The 19,975-nt window shown below is 58.0% G+C and overlaps 1 protein-coding gene across 1 annotated transcript in view; it reads right to left on the bottom strand.

Annotated features, from left to right (window-relative positions):
- LMF1 (lipase maturation factor 1) overlaps nucleotides 1-8,625 on the bottom strand; it is an 81,996-nt gene extending 73,371 nt beyond the window's left edge. The window contains exons 1-2 of the mRNA XM_004373371.1: nucleotides 8,439-8,625; nucleotides 2,243-2,552 (exon numbers count right to left, since the gene is read on the bottom strand). Of these exons, the coding sequence (XP_004373428.1) occupies nucleotides 2,243-2,552; nucleotides 8,439-8,625 (497 nt within the window). The remainder of the gene's footprint in view (nucleotides 1-2,242; nucleotides 2,553-8,438) is intronic.
- Nucleotides 8,626-19,975: the final 11,350 nt, after the last annotated feature.

Genomic DNA, 19,975 nt, shown 5'->3' on the forward strand with positions numbered 1-19,975 from the left:
CTGGCCCGTGTGGTCCTGGTCCCTCATTATCCATGTGGACGGCAGCTCTGGCCTGTGTGGTCCTGGTCCCTCAGCGTCCGTGTGGACAGCAGCTCTGGCTCGTGGCTCTTTGATGTTGACACTGTCCTGCCCAGGAGGAAGGGGCCACAGCACCTCCTCACAGGAAGGATGACCCCCCGAGTCTCTCCGACGTCTGGGCCGGGTGTCTAGAGAGAATCTCCTCTTCTCTTTGGGAGCTGGCAGGGCAGAGGAGAGAGGAACGGTGCGCAGCCATCCTGGACAGACGTTCCTTAGGATTCCTGCCAAAGCAAAGCAGGATGAAAGGGCCAGGGATGCAGCATTTGGAAAGGTCGGTGCTGACCGAGGAGACGGAGGGGCAGGTGTCAGGTTCAGGGTTTTCATGGGAGGCTCCACTTCACAATCACACGGGATTTTATGATGGCCTTAGACTTTGGCTCCACCTCTCTCAAGTGTCGCCTCCCCCCGCCCCCCCTGCAGGCGACGTCCAGACTCGGCCGAGAGGACAGAGGCCGCAGAAGCCTCTGTTGTCCGGCCACATTTAGGGAGCAGCGGCCACCTCAGGACCAGTGGGCACCAGCAAGGCCCGTCTGGGGCCAGCCACACCTGGATGCACAGCGACTCTGGGGGAGACCCCAGAGAACCCCAAACGCAGCGCCAGGAGCCTACTGGCCAGGGGCTCCGCACGAGCTTGGGCGTATGGAGTGGCAGTCCCCGCAAAATAAATCACGCCTACTTTTGACCACACTCCCAGCCACAGCTCCTGGGGGCTTTGTGGGCTGGCAGGACAGCATGTGCCTGCTAAACAAGGAGGGGCAAAACCTGCGAGGCAACGCTGACTGGACGGAGGAAGGACAGTCCATGCCCTCATCCCGCTCCAGCCTGACACCAACACTCCTCAATCTCGTTCAGAAACAGAGGCAGACGGGACACTTCCTAACCTGTCCTATGAAGCCAGAGTCACCCTGATACCAAACCAGAAAAAGACATTACGAGAAAGGAAAACCACAGACCAACATCTCTCCTGAATCTAGACGCAAAAATCCTCAACCAAATGTTTGCAGATGGAACCCGGCAATGTAGGCAGAGAAGTGCACACCGCAACCACGTGGGATGGGCCCCCGGCACGCCAGGCCAGGTCAACACCAGACGGCTTTCTGGCCGCTCGGTGACCCACGCAGGTATCTGACGGAAGACATACTTACCTGTGGTTGGATAAACAGCTGCAACAATGTCGGGCTTCTCTCTCCTGACAACACGCAGCCTGACTTCCTGTTCGGAACACCTCATGCCGCAGCCAAACTGCAAACGTTCCTTAACTGTGTCGCCCAGTCCCTCCCGACTCGGTGTCTGCCTGGTGAGCCGTGATCCACATGCAGCCCCACGCATGAGCTCCAGGCGAGAGGGAGTCTCAGGTCGGCCGAGGGGCCAGCACCTCTCTTGTGAGGATGGATGCAGGGACACCACATGGCCCTACCCTGGGAGTGGCACTGTTCCAGGCCGCCTGGCATGCCCGCTGCCCCACAGACTTCAGGCAGAACCTCCGTGCACCCCATAGGCTTTCCCACCATCAGAACCAAGTGCCCCAGCCCAGCCCAGTGCATCCGGGTCCTGGCTGGCTGCAGTTCCTCTCGAAAAGGAAGGAGTACGCAGGGGTAGAAGCAGAGGGGTGAGCCCCGAAATCGGGCCTGCGCCACTGTAACTCCCCCAGAGCCTGCCCAGTGATCCCACCCCACGTTCCAGGTCCCCAGGCACACAGGGACTGGTGACGTGGTCGCAGTGGGGGCGTGCCACTCCAGCAGGATAGGGAGTTCATTCCCAAAGGAAGGCTACATGGACTGCGGTTGATGCACCGAGCACTCCTCAAACCAAAAACCAAACCAGTTGCCACCGAGTCAGTTCTGACTCATGGTGACCCCACGCACGTCAGAGTAGAACTGTGCTCCACGGGGTGTTCAATGGCTGATTTTCAGAAGTAGATTGCCAGGCTTTTCTTCCATGGTGCCTCTGGGTGGATTCAGCCCTCCAACCTTTCAGTCAGCAGCCAAGCACTTTACAGTGTGCACCACCCAGGACTCCAGCAGTTCCTGTACGGCCTGATTGCAAGGATGACATCTTCTGCATTTATCTGAGAAGACGCTGTGCAATCATGCTCCACAGCATGTCCTGTGGTACGTGGCACCCAAGTACGCTGAGTGTGCGTAGCCTCAGTTCCCCCACTTACCAGATCTGTCCCACGTTGACCAGAGACATGTAGAGGACCCAGAGAGCAGCCATGAGGACCATGTTTGCACAGCCAGCTACCAGGACGAAGGACGAAATACCCAAGCCGGCCAGAGCCAGGAAGTCCAGGTTGGTGTCCATGCGTGACCAGTCCAGGAACCAGAGGACAGTGGGCGCGTAGCTCAGGGCGTCCCAGCCGATCCTCCCCTTGAAGTGCTGCTGGACACTCTTCAAATACAGCCTGCTGGGCAGTAGCCCCTGGTCTCCAATCAGCTGCTTGTTCTGGTGGAAAGCCACCAGGAACGCCACGACTGTGAGGAACAAGATGGAAGAGTGTCAACAGAAACAGAGGCACTGGTGGGACCAGGGAGCATTTCAGGTGGGCCGGGGACTCTGCTGGGCCAGAAGAGGAAGCAGAAGGGTCTGACCGAGGGGTTGGGATCTAAACTATGGATCCCAGGACTCTGGGTTCTTTCTCAAAGTCTTGGGAAAATACTGGTGGCCTCAGCTTGGGAGAACTGTATAAACACCCGACTCTGGTTGGTTTTTTCTCACGAGGTCTGGGTTAGTTATTCAGATGCTGCTTTGTGTGCACGTGGGGGTTGGACGCATAAGTGAAAGGGTGTGGGGTGGGAACGGATTTCTCCCTGTTGGAGGGAAGTGGCAGAGAGGCGAGCAGGGGGGCTGGAAGACGCCCTGTGGCACTGGATTAGAGTCGGAGACCCCAGTGTGAACTCATGTTTACCTGAACATATGTGCAGACGGACACGCAGAGAAACAAGTACATGTGTGCACACTTGGTTAGTAGACACAAGTATTTCTTAGCTCTGTCTGCCAAAAGGGTCTTGAAGCAGTGACAGCCCAGTAGCAATGGGCACTCCCAGTACCCAGATCTTGGTTTCTAACACCATTCTCCAGTAAAAGGATGGCTCTAGGGTTCTTTGAAGAAATGGATGATTCTAGCTGGGCTAAGGTTGACAGTTCGAGCCCCCCCACCCACAATAGCTCCACGGGAGAAACGACCTAGCAATCTGCTTTTGCAGTTTACAGCCTAGAAAACCCCAGGTGGCAGTTCTACTCTGTAACACACGGTGTCACCATGAACTGAAATCGACTCAAAGGCCCCTAACAACAGCGGGAACGAGGAACGCTATTCTCGGTTGTGGGGTTCTCACTGGCTGCTGTTAAGTTCCGGACCAGGCACAATGACCTAAAATGATTTTCTTGAAAGGTATGTACTGCAGGCGAGCTCAGGGGCAAGGCAGCAGTGTTTGTTGTTGCAACAAACTGGAAGCGTTTTACAGAGGAGCATGTTATCGCAGGAGAGCGGTGCACTGGAGCTGGAGCGGCCTGGAGAAGAGAGAGGGCTAGCCGCCCACGAACTTTCAGAACCAGTGACTGCTCAAAACAACACAGAACAAGGCATGATTTTAAGTGTTTTTTGGGTTCTGTTTTTTCCTCCAATTCCCCAAGGAACAGCTAAGAGCTTCACAAGTATGACACACGCAGGGTTCTGCTCTGCCGCTCTGACAACCCTGGCCACCCTTTGGCGTGCTCTGAAAATCTCTGAAAAGGAAGCTGATCCAAGATCCCCTGCAGACTTGCTTAATCTGAACAACAGTTTCAGAAAGTGCTATTTCCATTTACCTCAAAGCCCTCAGACTACAGTCGTCAGTCAGGGGACGAGAGGTCATAAACCTCTCAACCACGTGCAATGTGAATCAGGAAGACAGCAGAGCACTGGACAAAGTACGCCGATAACCCTGCACAACGCATCTAAACCGAAAGGCGGGGGCCCTGTGTCAGCGGGGGAGGAACCGCCGTGCCCAGGCTCCGTGTCCTGGCGGGTCTACAGCAGAGCCGGGCCGGGGAATGAAGAGACGCCTGTCTCCCTTTCCTGGACACAACCAAAGCCACCAATATGGGCGGCAGCGGGTTCGGTCAGGTGCTGCCAGCACTCAGCGCAGGCTCTGCACTAAAAGGCCGCCCTACCTGTCTTCAGTTCTTGAAGCTCTCACTGACCTCCTTCCCCTCTCGTGACACAGGGACACTCACAGTCGGTGCCTGTCAGTGTCCTGGCTACAGCACTGCTGCTGGCTTGGGGAAACAGCAGCCACAGATTGACACCCACGGGGCACCTACGGGTGCCCAGCACCTACAGGGTGCCCAGCACCTCGGGCCACCTACGGGCACCTGACACCGGCACACCTACAAGCATCCAATTCCAGGTGGGCAGCACCACACCGCACGGCTCAGGATAGGGAGTCTCGCCCCGTGAAGTCAGGGGTGAGTGTGCGCTGGGGAAGCACCCAGAGAAGCCTGGGTAGGTGGCCTGGCACGCGACAGGTGCTGCACGAGTACATGGTCCAGGCAGGAAGCAAAGTCCACACATCGGGTGGATCTATTCAGGCTGCTTCAGCAGCACAGGTAAAAGGTAAGATGTCGCTCTCTGAGACGCTCCAGGGCAGTGCCAGCGCCTCAGCTCACAGCTGGCGCCTCGCAGGCAGCCTGCGACGCTGTCCTGGGAGCCAGATCGTGTGCTTGTGTGCAGTGTCTACACACCACGGAAACGTCACAAAGTGGGAGGACCCGGCACGGTGACAAACACAGAATCAGACCAAACACAGAGTCTCTTCCCCGCACTGGCCCGAGGTGTCAGTGACACACCACTGGGCATCCCTCAACGCAGCCCTTTCTCCTGATCTCTCCATTTTCTTTACAGGCCCATCCAGACAATCTGTATAAGGTCCAGTTTGCCCAAGTTCAACGCCCTTTAACTAGAGGGGTGTCTACAGAATACATTTGGCTGTGTTTTTTTTATTACAATTCTGTCAATAGCTAAAGTCATTTAAAAAATTAGCATCCAATGAACTATTTGGAGAGCCCCTAGGGCATCTTGGAAAAACCCTGGGATTCTGAGGGATGGGTGTAGTCCACATTCCGGGTAAGACCCGGAACCCTCTGTTGTTAGGTACTGTGGAGTCATTCCCACTCACAGCGACCCATGGGACAGAGCAGAACTGCTCCATAGGGTTTCCCTGGCTGTAATCTTTAGGGAGCAGATCACCAGGTCTTTTCTCCCGTGGAGGCGATGGGTGGGTTCAAACCGCGGACCTTTTGGTTAGCAGCTGAGTGCTTAGCCATTGAGCCACTAGGGTCCCTTTGGAACCCTTTGAAAGCAAAACGCCTGTTGCCGTGGAGACTCCAGCTCCCAGCGACCCTAGAGGACAGAGAACTCTGCAGAAGCAGACTTCCACATCTTCCTCCCAAGGAGCAGCTGGTAGGTTCGAACTGCTGACCGACCGAGCACTTCACCACCGCGCCACCAGGGCGCCTTTTGGAACCCTCTAGAAGGAGATAAGGGCAGGAGGCCTGCCCATTTGCCAGAGAACCACACCGCTTGAAGACTGAGAAACTGATTCCTTAATACGCTGAGAAAAATCAAAAACAACAACAAAAAAACCGATTCTACCCCAAATATACTTGCTCACAAGACAGGGAAAAAACGCCTCTGTCAAAGCAGGTTGTTCTGTCTTCAGCACCAGGCTTAAAGCACCTGCTTGACCCAGTGACTTACAATTGTTTCCTCCTGAATTGGTGGGACAATCCCTGCAGAGATCAAAGGCAGCCTCAGCCCAAGGAAAGAGCCCCAGCCCTGTTTCATAAAGCTCTGCTGTCGGAGCAAAGCCACTGGGGTTTCTGCACTGCTCCAGGCTCCCCTTGGAAAGGTCTATTAAAGTCTCAGAGATTAGCTTGATCTTGACTTCATCTTTGCTAAGTGACAGCTCCAGCTTACAGAGTGACTACTTAATACTCTGGAAGATAAAGCCACACTGGCAAGAACTATTTTTATAATGACTTAAAAAAAAAAAATAGAGTTGAAAGCCCAGGTTGGCAATTCCACAGTAAACGTCCTTTCCAGAAAATCTTACAGCAGTGACCAAGTTTTCTAGCGTGTACTAAGAGGCGGCCTGAGTTTTCACACGAGACATAAAATGGGCCTCTCAGCTGCACAGCAATGCCTTCGGGACTTCTTACATGGCTGTGGGACCCATCTTTCCAAAGAGCTTCTGCTTTCTACCCTTTCCGTCCATGTGGGAGGGAAGCAGATGGAGAAATGAAAGTCTGAGGCGTTAAAGGTGTGAGGTGCCCAGTCACGCTTCTGAGGCACCCTGAACCGGCCCCCTCTAGAACTCTCTAAAGGGATGACTGCCCACTTGCCCCAGGCCATCTGGGCTCCCAACCTGGTCCTCTCCCCAACTTTCAAGTTTATTTGAGAAGCTCAGAGGGTTTGGTTTTGGTTGATACTAACAAGTTAGGCTTGTTGAACGGTTTACTTATGCGTCCATTAACATTGCCATAATCACAAAAACACCAAACCCAAACTTGTGGAGTCAATTCCAACTCATGGTGACCCCATGTGTGCACAGCAGAACTGTTCCATAGGGTTTCCAAGGGTGTGAGTTTTTGGAAGCAGATTGCCAGGCCTGTCTTCTAAGAAGCCTCTGGGTGGATTCGAACTGCCAACCTTTTGACTAGTAGTTGAACGCAAGCTGTTTGCTCCACTCAGGGACCCTTCCATACTCACCAAAACCAAAAACCAAACCCACTGCTATAGAGTCGATTCCGACTCATAGCAACTCTGTAGGGCAGAGTAGAACTGCCCCATAGTGTTTCCAAAGAGCGGTTGGTGGATTCAAACTGCCAACCTTTTGGTTAGCAGCCAAACGCTTAACCACTGCACTACCAGGGCTCCTCCATACTCACCGGACCTTCCAAATCTAAGTTCGGGGGTTTAGGGCCTGGGGGTGGGAGGGAGTTGGAATTAGCAGCTGCACCAGACCAGGCAGCCGTCAGAGGTGTAGAGACGTGAACTCTCCTTAGACCCTGGTCAGCAGGCAACTGAGGCTTGAGCAGTGTTCAGCCGGTTGTCAAATCTGGATTCCAACCCAGCCTCTGAGCTAATGAAGTCATCAAAGCTGCCCCTTCCCCGCTAAAACCTCTGGGCTGCAGGGTAAGTGAGTTTAGCTCAAAACATCAAAGGAGCTATGACAGCGGCCATCGGTGTCCCCTCTAGCTCAGACTTCAGGAGACTTGAAAGGGCTCCACTAACTTTCTCCAAGAACTTCGGGCAGGGGTGCACAGGGGCGCAGGACAAAGCCCTTACATAGGACCCGGTAGAGCTGAAAACTGCTTCATCTCACAATTATAAATCTCTCTGTATTTATAGGGGCAGGGGGTGCTTGTGTGCTTATAGGGGAAGGGGGTCCTCCTGTATTTATAAGGGAAGGGGGCTTCTGCATTTATAGGGGAAGGGGGCTGCTGCATTTATAGAGGCAGGAGGTGCTTTTCTGTATTTATAGGGGGCAGGGAGTGGTCTGTATTTATAGGAGCAGAATGTGCATCTGTATTTATGTGGGGAGTAGGTGCTTCTGTATTCACAGGGGCAGGGATGCTATTTAGAGAGGGTGCTCTTGTACTTATTTATAGGGGCAGGGGTACGTCTGCATTTATAGGGAAATGTGCACCTGTATTTACAGAGGAAGGAGGTGCTTCTCAGAGCCCCTAAACATCGGCCTTCTGCCCAGCACCGCCCAGCTCTGTACGGAGGCCTCAAGCTTCGAATGTGGCTAATGAATTTGGTGACTTTAGCTGGCGCCCAGCTGAGCCCGACGAAGACGTTCCGCGTTCCTGGGAGAGAGGCCTGGGGCCTCCACCCGTCAGCGCTGTGCCAAGCTTTGAAAACCCGGCAGGGAAGTGTGGGGGCTCTGGGCGGGGGGACGGAAGGCCCAGGGAGTCCAGGTACGGTTTCATCTACCGAGAACCCACGCGCGGTTGAGGAGGGGGCGCGGTAAGGGGACGCCGATGGGGCGCACACACGGATGTGGTGCGTGCGCGGGGAGAGGGGAGGACGTGGAGGGGAGGGGCGGGATGTGGGGGCGCGTGCGCGTGGGGGCGCGTGCGCGTGGGGGCGCGTGCGCGTGGGGGCGCGTGCGCGTGGGGGCGCGTGCGCGTGGGGGCGCGTGCGCGTGGGGGCGCGTGCGCGTGGGGGCGCGTGCGCGTGGGGGCGCGTGCGAGGAAGAGGCGTGCTTGTCGAGGGGCGTGTCTCCGCGCTCGAGCGGCTCCGGGTGGGGGTCCCGGGCGCGGGTCTGTGCGCGGTCGCACAGGTTGGGGCCCCGGGCCCGCGGCGAACTCACAGTAAACGAAAGCTAGGGCCCTCAGGAGCACTATCCTGGTCAGCCAGAAGGAGCCCGCGCGGAGACGGGTCGGGTAGCCCACAGGTTCGCACGCCGGCTCGGGCGGAGACCCAGACCCCGCGTCTCCGCGCCTCCGCTTCCGTAGCGACTCCGCGGGCGCCGCCATTGCCGGGCCGTAAAAACGCATGCGCGGGAGCGGCGCGCGCCGGGGCGCGCTCGAAGGCCCCGCCCACCCATCACCAGCCCCGCCCCCGTCCGTCAGGCCCCGCCCATTCATCTGACCAGTCCCGCCCACATTCCCGCTGGCCCCGCCCGTCCCCTCACCGGTCCCGCCCACTCTTCTCACCAGTTCCGCCCACGTGCGAGGAGCGCGCTACAGGCCCGAGCACGCGTGCGCCCCCCTCAGGCCTCGCTCCGCGCTGCAGAAGTAAGGGGTGGGTACCTTGGACAGGACTCGGGTGTCTTTGTGCACGAGCGCAGTTGCCTCCCTTGCTTACCTATGCATGTATTCATTCGTTTAGTCGTTCCACCAGTGAACATGGTGGAGAGCCCCATCCCCTCCTGGCCAAGTCTGCGTATTGTCTGCCCTCACAGAACCCTTGTTCTAGGGGACAGAGGCAGGCACACAGACGATAGCACTAAAGTGTGTGTCTTAGTCATCAAGTGGCGCTATAACAAAAATACCACAAGTGGATGGCTTCAACAAAGAGAAATTTATTCTCTCACAGTCTAGTAGGCTACAAGTCCAAATTCAGGGCGTCACCTCCAGGGGAAGGCTATCTCTGTTGGCTCTGGAGGAAGGTCCTGGTCATCAATCCTCCTCTGGACTAGGAGCTTCTTCTCGCAGCAACCCCGGTCCAAAGGATGCACTCTGCTCCTGGCACTGCTTTCTTGGTGGTATGAGGTCCCCACTCTGCTTGCTTCCCTTTCCTTTTATCTCTTGTAAGATAAAAGGTGGTGCAGGCCACACCCCAGGGAAACTCCCTTTACATTGGATCAGCCATGTGACCTTAGTAAGTGTGTCACGATCCCACCTTAAACCTCTTTAACACAAAATTACCATCACAAAATGGAGGACAACCACACAATACTGGGAATCATGGCCTAACCAAATAGACACATATTTTGGAGGGACACAATTCCATCCATGACAGTGTGACAGAGACGGTGGGGACGCCTGGTCAGCATCCAGGGAGGGTCAGCTGTTGACAGCCAAGGAAGTCTAGAGCTCCATGGGCCTGCTGAGGGGCAAGACACTTCACTCCAGGCTCCCTGCCTGCTGCGCTGCCTGGTGGGGGGGTGTGATGAGGGTGTAGCAGGTACGTGTGCCCCGAGCCAGGCCCCTCACTGACTTCTGTCTGTGCTCTCTGTGGATTGGGGGAAAGAGGAGACAGGGGCTGTGCCCTGAAATTCGGCCAGATACTGCAGCTCACCCTCCTGCCCCCGAACCCCCGGTGTCTCTGAGGCCAGCAAAGCCCCCATTACAGACAGCACTCCTGCTGGTCCTTGAGACTGGACCCCAGGCCAGGGGAAGGGGGTGTACCCGGGAGCCCCAGGGGGGACAAACCTACTGACCCAAGCAGAACCCTGGCCAGGGCACCAGTGGCCCCACATTCTGAGGATGCAGGCAGCCAGGCACTGCCCAGGAGAGACTACTCAAAGAGGGAGGAATTGCAGGTGCTCCTTAGCGGAAGGAAGGAAGTGGGGTCCGGGGTAGGCATCAGAGCCCTAGAAGGTTATTAGTGGCAAATCATAGAGGTGTGGGTTATTTCTTATTCGTCAGAGCTCTTTACATATTAAAGATCTTCTCCTTTTGTGCACATTGCACGTATTTATCCTGGTTGGCCTGTTTGTTAAAACATCTTCTTATCTTTAGTCTTAGTTTTATTCCTGGTGTTTTGATATATACTTATTGATGGTTGTGTCCTCCAATGATCCATCTTTATTGCTTGTTTAATTAATTTTTAATCACCTCTTCACCACCTGTGGTATGAACTCCATGAGGGCAGGGACTGACTCTTGGGCGCTGGATCCCCAAATCTAGGTCAGCGAGCGACTGCTGGAACCCCTCCCCAGCCTCCAGCCTTCCCCAGGTGGGGGCAATAGCATGTCTGTGCAGTTCCCATGGGGTAAGATAGTTTCCTTTCCTTTCCCTCGGGCACCAGCCGCACAGCACAGCCTGCCAGTGACGTTGCAATGGCCACAGACATCTTCCGAAACCTGCGGAGCCCGCGGCCCAGGGCAGCACCTGCCCGAGGGTTCCTGGGGATCAGAGGGCCAGCTAGCCTGACTGACACCCCACAGCCAGGTGTTTGCCCGCGAGCCCACCACCTGCACCTCTCCACCCCGCTGTCCAGGAGCCAGGCCAGGTGGGGCTGGCACAGCTGTTTGGGGAGAACGAGGAAAACCCAGCACCCATAGTGCAGGCCTGCCCCAAGCCTCCCTGGGTCCCTGCCCGGAAGCCTGAGCTGCTCAGGGGACATGAATCGAGGAAGGACAGCTCTGCCATCAGGTGTGACCCTCGGCACTCTTTTCAGGTGGGGACGGGCCTGACAAAGGGCCCTTTGTTCTCTGCTTCCCCTTGCTGGGGCTGTATTGTTCCCTGGAGGAGGGCACAACGGTGCATTGTGCAAGCAGAAAGGCCCCTTGTTCCGGCCTCCTCCCGCTCCCGCCCGGGCTCCCTCTCGGGGTCTGCTGGGGGAGCTCGTGTTTCCTCCGGGGCAGGCCTTCCTGGGACGATGACCACAGAGTGCCTCGTCCACCGAGGATCCAGAACCTGCGAGGGAGTGGGCCGCACGAAGAGGCCAGGGAGAGGCCAGGGAGGGGCCGCCTTGGCTCAGCGCCTGCCCGTTGCAGCTGAATTTAATCAGAAGTGCACCGGTGTCTTGGAAATCACCGGAAGGTGTTGCTTTTACCTGGCGGAATAAGGCACGTCATTTACAGCTAAACTTTCCTCTCCATCTTTGTTAGGCGCGTCCGGCCGTTTAAAATACCGTGGGTATGTATGCTCTAAGGTGCGTTGCTTAAAACTAACAGAACTTCTCCGGAAGCCTTGAGAGTGGGGCCACTGACCAGGGGCCACTAACATGCTGCCTCTGCACCCCACATGCCACAATCCCCTGGGGTCTGCTCTGAGCCACCTTTCACCCACACCGAGGGCCTGGGAGAGCTCCTGAGCCCAGTTTCAAGCAAGGAACTCTATGACAGGAAGACATAAGCGAGGGAGGCCATGAGGGGACCAAGATGTGGCCTCAGATTGCCAGGCTGACTCCAGGAGGCCCCCAGCCCACCAGGATAAAGGGCCAAGCACGGCTGAGTAGGCTCGGCAGAGAGGGGAGAGGAGAGCGGAGACGAGAGAGTCCCCAAGGGGAGCCATCCCCCTAGGGGAGCAGTGGGCGCAAGAGTGGATAAGCCTGCGCCTCTAGGTGGGAGTGGTCTGCAGCCACCCCGGGGCAGCACTGGGGCCCAGGCACACAGGAGCATGCGGCTGGCGGAGCTCCCAGCAGCTGCGGGGCGGCGTCACCGAGGAATGAGCCCCGTGTCAGCACCTCATCCAGCTGTCCCCGGGCACCCCGGCCTGGCAGCCCCCCCATTGGGCCAGTTGTCCCTGGCATGGGCTGCAGCTGTCTCTGCACCCCAAAGAACCCAGCGTGGGCCAGCGTCGAATCGTGCACCCTCCATTTACCCCAATTTTTCATCTCTTGAAATCTGTTTGTGGAGAGGGCAGGATGCCTGCATGCGAACGTCTGTCGCTTTCTTTGAAGGGGTGGTCAGTTGGGGCTGGTCCCACCCTGGCTGTCCAGCGGCCAAAACCCCCGGGAGGAGGTGGCAGGTGTGGGCAGTGGGCGCCGAGCAGGTGCCGCGCCATGTGCTGGGTGTCCTGGGACCATGAGTCACAGACAGCTGTGCTGCTTGGCTCGGCGTCCCCTCTCCCAGCACCCCGGCTCCCAGCCACGAGCTCCCACGCCTGCACCCAGAAGGAAGCATGGCCTAGGCCGCCCTGCAAGCTGGCGAGTGCGATTTCTAGGCAGAGCAGCGAGCAAAGAATGCCAACGTCTTTACATTCTCTGGGTGTGGAGCCGCAGGAGAGAAAAAGGAGGTGTAGTTGATTTTCTTAGAATCCTGTTCTGAGCTGGAGAAGTCTAGAAACAGCTTCATCCAGGGTCTACCCACAGAGCTAACCAGTAAGTGTAGCAGTCAGAGTATCAGCTACTGGTTGCCCCTCAAAGCTGCGTAACAAACATCCTCAAAGTGGCGGTCTTCATACGGGCGGGGCAGTTCTACCAGCCTGGGCTGCCTCGGGCCTCTGTGGCCAGCGAGCAGGTCAGCGGAGCTCTGGGTGGCCTCGAAGGGCCTTGGCTGGGCTATAGGATGACTGGGATCTCTCTCCAGCCATCCCAGGCTCTGCCACTCCTGGCGGCCTCACCCCTGCAGCTTCTACATCTCCCCTCCTGCCTGGCTCCAGAAGGTACTTGAGTTCAATATTCCCCCAAACTTGTCCCGAACCTCGTATTTCACAGGGGACCTGGCCTGAGCAGGAGCTTCCGGCACCAGGATTTGACCCTCCTAGGAGCAGTCGCCCAGCAATGGAAGCAGCACGTGGCTCATTTCTGGGGAGAGAGGGTGACCGTGCTGCGGCGTGTTCTCCTTGGAGTGGAGTCCAGATGCCCCCCTCCTGGGGGAACACGAGCGTGCTAAGTTGCTAGCTGGGAGGCAAAATGCACTAAAAACCAGGGGCTGGCTGCCGCATGCCGGCGTCCCACCCATGCTAGCTCGGTCACAGGTGTTCCAGCCCCTCTGCTACCGGAGACTCCATGACCCACACAGAGCCAAGCAGCCACAGACAACAGTGGCATCAGGCCGCTGTAAGCTCAAAACGCCCCCCACCCCCGGAACCCCAACCCCTTCTTGGAGGAGTCTTCTGACTCCGCACCCTTCCCACACCTGTATCAGTGTCCTGGAGTGGCCGTAGCAAAGCACCACACGGGGGGTTATAACAATAGGACTAATTCCGTCACAGTTCTGGGGGCCTGATGTCCGAGATCAAGGTGTCGGCAGGGTCCTTCCTGCTCCTTCTGAAGGCTCTAGGGGAGGACCCTTCCTTGTCCCAGCTTCTGGTGGCCCCAGGTGTTCCTAGGCTTGTGGCCACATAACTCCAGTCTCTGCCTCCGAGGTCACATGGCTTCTGCCCAGTGTCTGTCTCTGTGTCTCTCCTCTCTTTTCTAGGACACCCCTCAGATGGGATCAGAAGCCACCTACTCCAGTATGACCTCATGCTAACTGGTAATGTCTTCGAAGACCCTATTTACAAACAAGGTCACAGTCATAGGTACGAGTCAGCCTGTCCTTTGGGGGGACACACTGGACCCACAATGGTAAATTTTAGAGGTGGGCTTCCCCCTCTTCTGCAGCCCAGGCCCATGCCTGCCTCTGCGAAACCTACCAGCGAGAGGGGCTGGGCCCCTGGGCAGAAATCCCAGAGGGAGTTGCCGACCCCCAGCCAACAGGACACCCCACTTCCAGGTGCCCCCGAGGCCCAGGTCCAGGATGATGGGAACTCCTTGAGCCTGACCAAGGAGCCGATGTCTTCCCAGGCTGACAGAGGTGTCTGGGTGGACAACACCAGTTTGAGCACGAAGATGACCCTCCTCCCCCGTCTCAGGTCCTGGGGCTCTGGGAACAGGTGCTGAAGGCCCTGTTTCCGCATGTGACATGCCCTGAGGAAGGTGACATTAGCGTTTGCAGCTGTTGAAGTTGGGCGTCTGAAACAGGCAGTGGCTCTCCCCACCAACTTCCCAAACCACTGCCCGTCCCTAGTGAGCGAGGCACAGGGTCTGAGACAGGCGGTGCCTGCCTCCCACCCCCACCCCTCTCCCGGGGATAAATGCAAAAGGAGACCCTGTAATTGCCCCTGCCGTCTGTCCTTTCGCTAGAACCCTTGGCAGCAGAACTTTGGCGCAGAACCACGCCCGAGCTTTCTGTAGTCCAGCATCTTCACAAACAGCGCCGACCACCTCATGCTCTGAAAGGGCCATGTGGCTGCCGTCCATTCACCCGAGCACCCACCTGCGGGCAGTCTTAATTAAACCCTCCTTCCCATCCTCACAAAAATAAATACTTGGGAGACGCAGAGATCGGTTTGCAGGGTGTGTTTTAATTTGCCTTTGGCTCTCACGGGGGTCTCTGGAACCTTCCATCGTGGTGGGGGAGGTCAGGGGCCGCACGGCCAGCCGGGGCCCCTCACGCTGAAAAGGGGATTTTTCTTCCTGACATGTTTATCTTAAGCCCCATTTGCCTTCCCAGTTGTGCTTGAAACACGACTTGAGGTCTCCACTTTGGGAGGGTTGGAACATGGGCATCTTGAGCCAGGAGCCTAATTAAATCCTGACGTCAGGCAGGATGAAGTGGCACAGCTCCCGGCCGTGCAGGCTCCTGACAAGATCAGGGTGAGTAGTCAGTCGCAAAAGGACAAATACTGTATGAGACCTCTATCATAAGAACTCAAGAGAAGGTTTAAACACAGAAGAAAACATTCTTTGATGGTTACGAGGGTGGGGAGGGAGGGAGAGGGTTATTCACTAACTAGATAGTAGATAAGAATTATCTTAGGTGAAGGGAAGGACAACACACAATACAGGGGAAGTCAGCACAACGGGACTAAACCAAAAGCTAAGAAGTTTCCTGAAGACAACCAAACACTTCACGGGACAGAGAAGCAGGGGTGGGGGTCTGGGGACCATGGTTTCAGGGGACACCTAGGTCAATTGGCATAGCAAAGTTTACTAAGAAAATCTTCTGCATCCCATTCTGTGAGTGGCGTCTTGGGTCTTAAAAACTAGCGAGTGGCCATCTAAGATACACCAATTGGTCCCAACCCATCTGGAGCAAAGGAGAATGAAGAACACCATAGACACAGTTGTTAGCCCAAAAGACAGAAAGGGCCACATAAACCAGAGACTTCATCAGCCTGAGACCAGAAGAACTAGATGGTGCCTGGCTACCACCACTGACTGCCCTGACAGGGAACACAACAGAGAGTCCCTGACGGAGCAGGAGAAAAGCAGGGTGCAGAACTCAAATTCTAGTAAAAAGACCAGACTTAATCGTTTGACTGACACTGGAGGGACCCTGGAAGACATGGCCCCTGGACTCTCTGTTAGCCCAAAACTAAAACTTTTCCCGAGGCCAACTCTTCAGACAAAGATTCGACTGGACTATGGAACATAAAATGACACTCATGAAGAGTGTGCTTCTTAGCTCAAGTAGATACAAGAGACTAAATGGGCAGCTCCTGTCCAGAGGTGAGATGAGAAGGCAGAGAGGGTCAGGAGCTGGGTGAATGGACACAGGAAATGCGGGGTAGAAAGGAGGAGTGTGCTGTCACAGTATAGGGAGAGCAACTAGGGTCACATAAGAATGTGAGTGTAAATTTTTGTATGGGAAACTAACTTGAACTGTAAACTTTCACTTAAAGCACAATTAAAAAAAAGATCCGGGTGAGTCCGATGGGGAGGCACCGTGCTCTGCCCCTGCACTCGGGCTAAAGCTCCTCCCAGCCCTGATGCTGCTGCTCTGGAGAAGCCAAGGGCCCAGCATAGAGAGGGGCTTGGTGCCTGGGCAGGGCTGGAGCCCCGTGAGGGGCAGGGGCCCGGGGGACGAGGGCCTGAATGGGGCTGAGATCCCAGAGGTCCTGGAGAGCAAGGAATGGAATTCACTGGCTTGTGGGAATAAAGGGGTCCCTGGGTGTGCAAACAGTTAACATACTTGGCTGCTCACTGAAAGCTTGGAGTTTCAAGTCCACCCAGAGGCACCTCAGAAGAAAGGCCTGGCAATCTGCTTCTGAAAAATAAGCCATTGAAAACCTTACGGAACATGATTCTACTCTGGCGCACACGGGTCGCCGTGAGTCAGAACGGACTTGACGGCAACTGGTGTTTTATTAATCGGCTAAGTTACTGGGGTTGCACTTTTTTAAAATGTGTGTTCTGAACATTGAGGGAGCCCCTGGGGGGCACAGGGTTAAGTGCTCGGCTGCTGACCAAAATGTTCCAGGTTCAAGTCCACCCAGAGGCGCCTTGGAGGAAAGGCCTGACAACCTACTTCCGACAAATTAGCCACTGAAAACCCTGTGGAACGAAGTTCTTCTCTGACACACACCACCAGCTGATGCAGGGGGGGGGGAGGCGAGAAGGGAGAGCTAAGGGACGGGGGGAGGCGAGAAGGGAGAGCTAAGGGACGGGGGGAGGCGAGAACGGAGAGCTAAGGGACGGGGGGAGGCGAGAACGGAGAGCTAAGGGACGGGGGGAGGCGAGAACGGAGAGCTAAGGGAATGGGGGAGGGGAGCGGGTCCGCAACAAGGGTGCGTGGTCCGGGAGGGGCATGGAGAGGCGGTCGAATAGCTGCCCTACAAGTTTTCAAAGCACCATGGCCCCTCTCGGTCCCGACACCCTGTGCTCCCGGTGCCTCGGGGCCTTTGTACATCTGTTCCCCAACAGGAATGCTTTCCTCACTCTCTCTTCATGTGGCTGGAAGCTTCAGGTCTCCCCTGAATTGTTACCTCCTCCAAGAAGCCTTCCCTTGAGATGTGTTTGCTTATTTGCTCGTCTGCCGTCTGCCTCATCTCTAGCATCTCCAGGGCACGGACTGTGCAACGTCCTTCCAAGCTGTAGCCCCCACACCTAGAAAAGCCCCTGGCACACAGCAGGCACTTAATAAATACTTGGCAGACACATGAGCCCACCCCAGATGACTCCCTTTCTCAAAGCCATGTCCTGGGGGCCACTCAGGGCCCCCTCTGGCCACAGAGGTCATGAAGGGAAGTCAGCACCAGCGGAGGATGCAGGCCCCTACGTGGCCTAGAGACGACCCTAACTAAGGGGGCTTTGGGGAACTAGCAGGCATGCTATCTGCCTGCCCTTGTCTCCTGGGCCTGAACCCCAAGTGCTGGGATCAGGAGGGGCTGCACCCTCTCTCTTGACCACATTCAGGGGACATGCCCACATACTTTCTCAGCCAGCCTGGACCGTACCCTGCAGGGATGCCCCCATTCCTACCCATCGCCTGGGAGTGTAGATGCACTTGTATGCCAGGGCGACCAACCAGTGTCCCCATCAGTCCCCTGGGGGTCACTGTGGCTCAGGGAAAGGAGCAGGCCTGCCACGCCGTGTGTGACCTCAGTCACTAAACTCTCCCAGGTTAGCATCCGCTTTGCTAGATGAGGTCACCTCGCTGTGTCCAGGGACCCGGCAAATGGGTGTGTGGTGGCCCTGCACAGGTGGGTAGGGTGGGGGACGAGAGGCTGCCGGCGGGGCTCTTCAGTAACACTCCAACCTGCCCCCCAACCGGTGACACTGACCCAGGGACGGGTTGGAGGAGTGTGACAGTTTGGGGCACCTGTATCTGTCCTCCTCGTGCCCCTCTGGTGAAGGACTGCTTTCATTTGCAAGGGTCCTGGGTGGGCCAATCAGTTCCATGGGTGCGCCCAGGCAGCCCTGTGGCTGGTCTCTTGGACGCCACATCGGAGCCATGGGGAGGGGGCTCCAGGGAAAGAAACACCCGTTCCCAGAGAGGGGCTTTCCCGCCCGACCTCTGATGCGTCAATACCAGCAAGTGCCTCAGAGCAAAGGGAGTTGGAGGGGTGGGCGGGAGAAAGGCCACTCCAGGACACTGTCCACCTGCACACAGTTACCTGAAAGGGCAATGCTGCCCATGGTGCTTTTCTCGAAGGTCAGGGCGACTGGACCAGGTCAAGCGCAAAGACAAGGGTGTCGCCCTGGCAGGTGGTGGAAGACCTGGGCTGCCCAGGCGCCGTGCCCCTCCCCCCTCTGCCCCAGGTCCTCGCTGCCCCCAGAGGTCGCTGCGCCCCAGCTTCCAGGCACTGCAGCAGGCTCCCCAAATATTCAGCTTTGGGGTTAGGGGCAGTCCTGGGACCGCATGGGTCCAAGACTGCCAGGGCAGGGTTAAGGGCGCACATCCTCTTTTCTAAGGAATTTGCCGCGGAGGCTGTGGGAAGATAGAGTCCCCTTTCCCTGGCTCGGGCGACCTCAGCGGCGGCATCTTCTCCCCAGCCAGGGGTGGGCATGGGAGGCGCACCCTTTGAAGTGGTGCTAGCGGGTTGGCAAAGGCGCACGGGGTGACGCTCCAGCACGACCCTTGGAGTCTGGGTTTGCGGTTTTTTGTTCACAGACCAGCCCCTCCGCTGACCGGGTCCGCGACACGGCGTCTGTCTCCTGCGGCTGTGGCGGCCACTCGCCAGAGCTGTGATTACTTGGGGGTGGTGCGCGGTTGGGGAAAGCGGTGCCCTGACGCAGGGTCACCGGGTCGCAAGCTCTGGGACGCACTGGGTCCCGCGCCGGCTGTCCAAAGAGGGGAATGGTGCAGCTCTTGGGGCTGCCAGTCCGTCGCCTCCCGGCGCGTTTGCGGAAAGAATCCGAGCCGCCCTCGAGGACTGCCGGGCCCGAGGCCAGCTCGCGGAGGCGGCCTCGGGTGGGGACTCGGAGCCGCAGCTCAGCGTTCGCCTCGAGGCAAATGTCCCCTCTCCGACCCCGCCGCCCCCACCAGGGCGGCACACCCCGCCCTCTCCCCTCCTCCGCGGGCGCGCCCACCTCCTCCTCTCCCCGCACCCAGGGCGCAGAGGCCCGGAGCGGCCTCCGCCTCCGCCGACCACCCAGGGCCGCACAGCTTCGGCGCCCCACACCTCGGGTCACGCCCGGAAGGTCCCAGGCCCCCGCGTCCGGCCACGCCATCCGCTGGGCGGCCCTGGGGACTCAGCAGCGGGGATGAGCCAGGCCCGGCCCAGCGCCCCCGCCAGTGCTTTCCACGCTCTCTCTCACCCGGCAGGGCCGGGGGGCTTGGGTCACCCGGCTCTGCGCGCGGCCTGCAGACTTGGGCGCGCTGGGTGGCCCCAGCACGTCGCGCCAGGCGGCGGGCGGGGATCAGCTTTGGCGCTCCGCTGCTGAGCCTCCACGAGGCCGCAGGCGGCAGGGTTGTGCCCGGCGCCTCCTGGCTGCGGGCCAGACGTCGGGGCTCAAGACGCGTGTTGGGGTGAAAGGCCCCTGAGGTCCCGCTTCCTCGCAGGACCGGGGCGATGGGGCGCAAAGAAGCTTCTCCTTCTGCGGAGAGCCCCAGCGGGCTCAGGGCACCCAGGGCACCCAGGACGCCCTGCCCCCTGTCTCCTTTCCAGCCCTCCTTGGGGTAGCCCCGGACCCCAGCACATCCCGGCGGCGGGGCGCGCGGGGCAGCGGCCGGACCACGTGGGGCGCGCGGAGTGGGGCTCGGACCGCGGCGCCTTCTTGAAGGGTGGGGGGGGCGGGGGGCCAGGCACCGCCCCCGGGGGCGGGGCGCGCTCCGACCAATGGGGAGCCGGGCGGGGGCGGGGCCTCGTGGCCGCCGCTTAAAGAAACTTGTCGCGGTTGCAGAGCCTCACGGAGCGACGGAGCGAAGAAGCGGGCGGCGGGGGCGCAGATTGGCCCGCGCGGCGACATTGGGGCGAGGAGCGGCGGTCCCGGCTCCCTCAGAGCGCCCCGCGCGCGGCCCCG

This window comes from Trichechus manatus, unplaced genomic scaffold (assembly GCF_000243295.1).
Source record: "Trichechus manatus latirostris isolate Lorelei unplaced genomic scaffold, TriManLat1.0 scaffold00024, whole genome shotgun sequence".
NCBI classification, from domain to species: Eukaryota; Metazoa; Chordata; class Mammalia; order Sirenia; family Trichechidae; genus Trichechus; species Trichechus manatus.